An 8,712-nucleotide genomic window follows, 5' to 3' on the forward strand; every position below is an offset into this window, starting at 1 on the left:
CAGACGACAATTTCACTCTGTCATTTCTGAGATTCGAATGGTATTCTGCTCATGCGCAGAATGCCATTGTTGCTTCAATTTTAAATATATTCTACAATTTTCTACCAGTATTACAACCAACGCTGTGTTCTTATTCATCTATACGTATTTAAGAGAAATGGAAACACTTTCACACTGGTGTGAGTAAATTTTGGAATATACTCTTTCATTTTGTCTTACATATAATTATAAACGCTGTGTTGCGAATGGATCTATTTTCTCTTATTCTTGAAAATTACAAGCGATTGTTCGCGAAATTCTAATCACACAGCTGCATAAATGTATTTTAAGAAAGTAATTACCATTATTCCTTTGAAATTCAATTGCGACTTTTTTACAGCTTATTTTACGTTAGTCAACGTAATGGGCGAGTTAATGTGTTTCAGAAAAACATGAGCATTATACTTTTACATAATGTAATCGAAACGAACGTGTTCGAATCAATTTCTATATTGACTTCATGACCTGCTCGATAATATGATATTGGAGTTTAATAAACTGACACTTGTACTGTTGATAATGGAGTAACTATCGCTGTTAAAGCCATAGTATTAATTTGTAAGCAGCTGCAATTAGATTGTAGTTTGCAAACAATATTATTTATCAAGGCTTCGTGATATTTCTTAATAAGTCAATGATAGACATATTTTTGACGTTATATAATGCATTATGTAAATCAAGTATTAGTGAACTTGAGATATGAATAGCTCATATACGATAAATGTCAGTATGACATTTAGTATCAGTGGAATAAAATTGGACATTCGGAGCAAGGTCATAGCTATATATTTTAAAGACAGGTAGTTATAGTTATTTTAATTTAATTATTTTCCGATGAATATTCCACAATATGCGCGTTAAATGCTTCCTAGGTAGCTCAGTGTTTCACACTGTCAAAATTGTATACAACAACAATATTTATATATCACTTTTGATGTTAATCCATAACATTCGTCAATGAACCAGTATCGCATGCGCCATTTCGTTTTGCTTTGCTTCAACCTTGGGAATATTTAGGCGATGGAACACATCCAAAGTGTCGTGAACAAATTTATCCATCATTGGTTTCGTATGTCTTGGCGTTGGAGCCAACCTCAGTTTCTCCTCACCCTTTGGAACAGTTGGATAATTAATAGCTTGAACATAATGACCCTTCTCTCGTATCAAGGTGTCAGCAACTTGGGAACAAATAAAAGGATCTCCGATCTGCAATGCATAAAAATATATTATTTTGGATATATTGTTGAGATTATAAGAATACTCACTTTTATAGGAATAATGTGGGAAGGCGAAGGTTCCAATGGGAGCTCTGCAGCAGTAAGGATGGATTTCATGTAAGCTACATTCTTCTGATGTGTTGCTCTTAAGGATCTTCCTTCATCCGAGGCTAAGATTTCAACTGCAGTTAATGCTCCATACAACACTGTAGGAGGTAATGAAGTTGTAAATATAAATCCAGCTGCATAACTTCTGACCATGTCTATTAGCTTGGATGATCCCACTATATAACCGCCAACATTTCCAAAAGCTTTGCCCAGGGTACCAGATATTATATCCATTTTACCAAGGACCCAGTCTCTTTCTCCAATGCCAGCACCGGAGTAACCGTACAGTCCTACCGCATGAACTTCGTCAACAAATGTCAGGGCACCATACTTGTGAGCTACATCACACATCTCTTCCAATGGACAAATATCACCAGTCATTGAATGGACTGTTTCGAATGCGACAAGTTTTGGAATATTTTTATCCAATTTAGACAAGAGCTCTTCAAGATGCTGGACATCATTGTGCCTAAAAATATGCTTTGGAACACCACTGTTCCTTATACCTTGAATCATGGATGCATGATTTCCAGCATCTGAGAAAATTTGACAACCAGGTAAGCTCTTGGCTAGAGTAAATAGAGTAGAATCATTTGCTACAAAACACGAAGTGAACAGGAGGCCTGCCTCCTTCTGATGCAAAGTGGCCATTCGTTCTTCTAACATCTCATGACCTGTAGAATTTCCGGAAATATTTCTTGTACCCCCAGCACCAGCTCCAAACTTATCCAAAGCTTTTCGAACAGAATTCGTCACTTCTGGATGACGAGACATTCCTAAGTAATCATTAGAACACCATACTGTGATTGGCTTTTCACCCCAGGAATATTCCATTGCTGCAGGAAATTGCTCAGCTAAACGATTCACCTTTTTGAAAACTCTGTACGAGTGATCCTTTTTCTTTCGCATTATCTGCTCATGAAAGAACTCTTCATATGGGAACACATTTTCCTCTTTAGCTGCGACATCCAGATTAATCACATCTTCTTCAACAGCAGGGCTAGCCACTCTTACTGTCTCTGGTTCCTTAGAAAGAAACGGACACTTCTCCTCTGGTGTTACTACTGGCGACTCTTGTACTTGCTGATCAACTGACTGTGCCAATGAACTAGATAAACGAGACATCACAGGGCAGTGCTGACGATAATTCATTATCACAGATGTTCCATAGTTACGAACATAATTTGCAGAGAGTCGAGTTAAGAATGGGCACGGCATCTTCTCCAAGTGACCTAAACGAGATCAGAACCACTTTAAATATTTCCATCTATCATTTCTGTTATACAATGAAATACATATTGACAATTTAGGTCATTCGGTTTAAGGAGACAGAATTTTACATAATCTCTCTCATGTCTTAAAAACTCTTTTAAAGAGCCACCTTCGAATATACATCAGAGAAAGAATCATTACAAGAAAATACTCTAAAAGTGAAACTGAGAGAAAGTAAGTAGAAGTGAATGGTCAAGCCTTCACACAAAATGTGGAATACCTTACCTTTTCCAGCTGTGGCAACGTGACAACTAGCTTGACCAATTCTTTTGCGAACCAGCTGAAAGCAGAAAAGGCTCTCAACGATGGTGTAATATTAAATAAGGGCGGATGATCTGGCTAACAGCCAACTGAGTGGAGTGTACGAAGAATTTGACAGACAACCGTTCACCTCGACATACGAGTCTTGACTGAGCCAGTGAATATGCATACGTGCCTTATACCTGTCTCTACTAACCGTGGCGAATATGTCGATTTACCCAAAGTGTTATATATATGCATATATAGCATCAAAGAGCACTAATACATTCCCATATAACCTTCTTACATGTATAATAATCTGCGCGCATTTCACCACATATGTGTACGTTCCGCAAAAGCATCACATTCTGCAAAAGACACTTTAAACGTCACCCTTTGATCTAATCCTACTGACGGAATATCTAATATTTTTTATTTTATTTGCAGCATTGCCAATGATAAATAACCCTGTGCTATGAGAGAATTTTTGGATTGAAGGTAACCTCGACCTAGAAGACAAGTTTGAAATTCCTATGACCTATATTATCATTGACGTGCACCACCTCTTGCATCAATGAAATTGAGTTCCGTCAGATCTTTAATTGATAATCATTTATTATAATATGTATACTACGCGTTTGCTAAACACCTTTCTCATAATTACATAATTTTGATGTGATATATATCTCGTTTAACATACATATGTTATACTTTATAAGTATATGCAGCTTCAGCATGACAAACCCAACTATTGATATAAAGTAATATCACTTATATACCTAGTGATGATCAATAAACGTTCAAACTTATCAGTTTGCGGATATTTATATCAATATCGTTCCCCATGGCATGTGCATATCTCTTATTCACGATAATGGATGCTTTGGATAATCAGTGATCATACACTTACGTAAAAATAATAACAGCCGTATCTATGCGGTCATACTGTTTGAAATAAAAAACGTGACGACACATTGGCGGTACGATTTTATAATTCACGTATTGACGAACGAAGTAACGAAATGGCGCGACTACTTGCATCAATACATTCTCGACTTCCTGTATAAACTCATTTAATCAAGGAAGTTGTATACGCCTGTTTCTTAACGTCATTAATGAGTTTGCTTTAATCGAAAAAAATGACAGAGACTTATATACTGTCGAAATGATTGCGTGTCTCTTCTTCATTAAACAGGTGTACTTAAATTGACGTAATTAAATTGAAGTGCCATTAAGGACAATCGAAGTGAATTGTTACCCTGAAGGCAATTACATTCGAAGCCTCTTATTTCTTCATAGTCGGCATACAAACTATATATTAATCGAAATCGAATTAAGCATTCAAAATGATGCGTTCGGAATTGGAGCACTGATAAAACATGACGTAAAATTATATTTAAATTTACTGAATTACTAATCGATCATATGAAATTTTTGAATGAAATATAAATCGTTTTTATCGTTCACTGCATATGATTAAACTGAAAGTGCAATCATCAAAGATAACAGTTTGATTCTTTATCCACTCTCGACTACTCGATAATCTTATTGATCTAAATCTGCCAAAATATCTTTTTCATATTCTCCAACAGGGTTACCATCTCTGTTCTAGTGATATTTTTACCTGCGGCCTAAAAGAAAAAACAAATCTCACCATCCAACAAGGTAGAAGGGATTGAAGAGTCGCCATTGTTATTCCATCCACGTAAAGAGAGCAAGTTAATTAAAAAAAAAATACTACTGACACTGAAGTTTCCGTATGGAAGAACGAGGGGAAACTAACTGGTGAATGTTTCCTGGTGAGCTCTTAAATGCCAGAGAAGGCGCAGGAGTGATTGTGGCGGAGGAAGTAATTATTTTTCTGCGAACTCATTCTTATTCGACGCCATTGCCACAACGTAATGGCGATCGGTATCAATTACTTTTGCAAATTAAATTGAACTGGCCTTAGTACACTCGCGCGTAACGTGATCGTAGTACCATTCTACCTGAATTGCAAAATTATATAGGTTCCTTTCTATCTTCTCTTGATTAAAAGAGAGAATGGAACCTGCAACTTTGATTTTTCAACATTTTCGGTAGAAATGAAAAATTTTAAAAAAATGAAACTAAGTAAAGTTTTGCATAAGTTTTGTCTCATTTCACAAAAAAAAAATATAAATTTCCTACGTTTATAGTCGCAGTTTGTCAACAACCTTGTATATTTTCCCCGTTTAGGTCTTCAGAAAATGAACACTATACTGTCTATTTCTTTTATCCGACGAATGAGATATCTCGGGGAAGTACAGCTTGCGTAAACCACATCAGTATTCTTCCCGTTGACAAATCAGTCTTTTTAGTTACATTTATTATAGTCGTATAGAGTTTAGAGTAATACTGGAAAAGTAATTTAGTAAATGCTTATTCTACTCCTTCTGGTCATCTCACATCAGGTTCTCTCAATAATGCTTTCTATAATTGCTTTTACCATTGATAGGGCATTTCTACTGATCATTGATCGGGTGCTTGTATCTATTATCAAATACAAGTTAAATAACTAGTCACGCAGCATTTAGTGACGCAAGCATGGGACAGAGCAAATGACTATCAATGAATTAAAAGTTGGAGTGAAGGTCAATGAAAAGCATAATTATTAGTCTTAACGTATAAGGAGCTGTCACCTACTGTTATTAGCTGTTAACCTACCTGTGATTATCCAAGCGATATCTTCATACTTACTATACTTTTGTGAATGTAAGTTCAATTTTTATCATTATATCGTATTCTCTGTATCAGTAATTAAACCAAACTTATTATCAGCAGGAATTAAAAAATTATACGAGTAAAATAGATTTGAGTCAAGTCAGCAATCACGTACTGAACAATCGATTGTAAATCATATAAAATCCAATAAATAAATAACCAACGTACATTACTGTCACTTACAGATCTTCTTAAGGTCGACTGACACTGATTATATCGCGTACTGAATTTTTGAATGAGTAAAATTCCGTTTTTAAAACTTACGTACTTAATAACATCCGTGACTTTTATAATACTGATAGTAATATGACCTATTATGTTCCTCGCATATTCCATTACAGCCACGGTTGGCATTCCGCCTGAAAACTGCAAGTACTACGTAATTCGAGTATGTATTTATCACAGTAAGACATGTAAATGCATAAGAAACTCCTTAAGATCGTAACAAGTAATGTTATGGAGATTACAAAAGAAAAAAGTGTGATTTTGTAATATACGTCAATGAATTCGAAAACATCGTAAGAAGCGACATAAGGTAAGTGCGGTTGATATCGGAACTACTCGTATTCGAATAAAAATAAGAAGACGACATGCATATATCGTAGTTTCTTAAAGATATTAATATATACTTTATTTATCGTTTGTTTAATGGTATTTATAATATTTATAATAACTATATCCCATAGGAGCGAGAAACAACTACATATTTGCCTTACTTTATATATACTACTTAAAAATAATTAGAGTTACCTTATTCATAATACGTCACCCCCTAATGTGACTTTCTAATCACGCGATAACTGTTATTCATACAAAATGTACAAAATGAGTAGGTATGGTGCGCCGTTTTGCTTCGTAAAGACGATTAGAGAATACTGTGCACCTTCGCATATACATTTCCCTTTGTTTTTCTTTATTAGCTTAAAGGGACTTTAGAATATGGCTTAAGAGTGATACCGGTATAAGAAGACACGGGTCGTTTACGACAAACGAAACGTAAAGGTTCTATAGCCTTGCGATTTGGCACCGATGAGCCTTCCAACGGATCCGCGTACGCAGCGTCCATTGTCCATTGCATTCAACGAGTTTCGATCACGTACGAATTCTCATTAATCGACGCTGCCCGATCTCGGCGAAGATCGATCCTCAAAATCGATCGAGCGTAGTGAGTAATACTGGGAACTTTCCTCGTCGTTATCTTTAACCTGATATGGCCATTTTTATTTTCCCATTTAAATCTCTAGTTCTTACAGCCATTTATTTTTTTCTCAAATTTCTATTATTGTCACACGCTCATGCGATCGATATGTCGATCATCAGTTAGAATTTACCCGCGAGTTTTAAAAATCTCTTTGCAGCCGCATAGTCATTTCACGAGGTCTTGTAATTGTTTTCTTTTTTTAAGGTTATGAAATATGAAAATTAAAGCTTTTCGGTAGGAGCACAGGCTGCGCTTTATTGACGATTGACAAGATGCTAAAGATTTCGATATAAACCAAGGTCTACGAAGCTTAAGAATTCTTGATTCAATTTTCACTGTCGTAACCTTGCTGTTCAAGAGCTTTGGCTTGACTAGACGAAAACGGCCACGAGCGTCTCTCCTTCGAATTCGAACGAGTCTTGGCTGCGAAGTGAGGTCAGTATTTTTAAATAATCAAATAGATTTCAATGAAAACTCTTAGCCGTGTGAGACTTTGAAAGTCCATCAATTTCACGTTTTCGCACTCGATGAAGAGTCGATTGAAAAATTTCTTAAATCGCGCGCTACTCTATTTTCTTCTGGAAGTGGATTGAAAAGGAACCGTTATAATTTAGGCAACGAGATTTACATCGGTAGACTATATCTACTTTGCGTGATATTTCTATAATATAGAAGCTCCTAAGTTCTTTTATTTTATATTTTTCTCTTTTACAAATATCCATCATAATCGCCCTGGTTCGACAGCAGGAATATCATTTTACGGCCAAGAAAGCGTTTCCCGTTTATTTTCAGTGATCGATTCGATATGCCGACTTTTATTGAAATTTAAGAAATTCCATAAATCCATCAGGATCAGCTGCAGCCATTATCAAACAGCAGCATCATTAAAAATCATCCATTTAAAATACTCTCAATATTTATCTCCACCTTCCCTCTGTCCAATTTCAGGAATCAAACGCGACGCGCATTACTCGCTCTACTCCTTACACTGATTTCTCCCTTTTGAATTATTATTTTCTTTATCTTATTCCTCACAATCCTCCGTTCGCTATTTATATAATGATAAGACATTTTTTTTATCTCTTTTAAAACGTGATTCGTATATTATATACATATATTCATACCTTCCTCCCTGAAACATCGATCCCGTTACGAATCGATATATCTCGATACATCTTTCGTCGCTCGCGCCACTCGAAATTCACATAGTCAATCACGAGAAAAAACATTCGATAATCAACGCGTTAAAGTGAGACTTGATTGAACTGTATAAGGAGTTTTCTTTCAAAGGAGTTATTAAAGACTTACGACGTCTCGTACGTAAATTGCCAGCCGTCAGTATTTCGTTCGGCCATCTCGTGACAGAGAACAACGTGCGTCATATTGCATCGTAATATTTACAGCGTGCGAGTGGTTAAGTTTTTTCTCTTCTGTTCACGTCGTAAAAGTCTGTTGCGAATTGCTACGAGTCGAATACAATTCTTAACAAGGATCGTTACTACCACAAAAAGGCATCAACGCTATCGAAAGCAACGTAGAATCCAGCAGAATTCAAACGTGGCATTCTGTTGTTCTGTAGTCGAATGTCAAGAAGAGTGATAGGTACTATATGAGACAGAGAGAGAGAGAGAGAGAGAGAGAGAGAGAGAGAGAGAGAGGTTGCGGCCGAGGGAGAGGGGGTGGTCCCAGGGTGTCGGCAACAGCTGTGAAATGTTTATGAAGGCCCGACTAATTTATCACACTCACACAGAGTTACCACGCGTGCTGACTTTATCACACTTGCGCCATGCTTATACACGAGGGAGAGGAATCGATACGCCGCTGAACGGAAACAATGCGATGCGTATAAATCCGAGGAAAAAGACCAGCCGACCGAGCCAGTCGACAGGAAAC

The 8,712-nt window shown here is 36.4% G+C and overlaps 1 protein-coding gene and 1 long non-coding RNA gene across 3 annotated transcripts; one reads left to right on the forward strand and one right to left on the reverse strand.

The window, feature by feature from the left end:
* Positions 1–808: 808 nt before the first annotated feature.
* On the reverse strand, positions 809–4,677 carry LOC107269823 (5-aminolevulinate synthase, erythroid-specific, mitochondrial). 2 transcript variants are annotated; one of them, XM_015744092.2, is made up of 4 exons: positions 4,531–4,677; positions 2,862–2,916; positions 1,305–2,596; positions 809–1,245 (listed from the first exon to the last, which is right to left on the reverse strand). In XM_015744092.2, exons 1-4 carry the CDS (start codon positions 4,564–4,566, stop codon positions 994–996), a joined length of 1,635 nt encoding a protein of 544 aa, XP_015599578.1. In that variant the 5' UTR covers positions 4,567–4,677; the 3' UTR covers positions 809–993. The 2 variants fall into 2 exon arrangements, with proteins under 2 accessions (XP_015599578.1, XP_024942952.1); XM_025087184.1 differs by lacking the exon at positions 2,862–2,916 and having other exon boundaries at positions 4,531–4,667.
* LOC112494660 lies at positions 2,603–5,785 on the forward strand. The gene is made up of 2 exons (XR_003060325.1): positions 2,603–3,054; positions 4,489–5,785. It is a non-coding gene; the product is annotated as an uncharacterized LOC112494660 (long non-coding RNA).
* Positions 5,786–8,712: the final 2,927 nt, after the last annotated feature.

Source organism: Cephus cinctus, unplaced genomic scaffold (assembly GCF_000341935.2).
Source record: "Cephus cinctus unplaced genomic scaffold, Ccin1 Ccin1_scaffold0690, whole genome shotgun sequence".
Lineage (NCBI taxonomy): Eukaryota > Metazoa > Arthropoda > Insecta > Hymenoptera > Cephidae > Cephus > Cephus cinctus.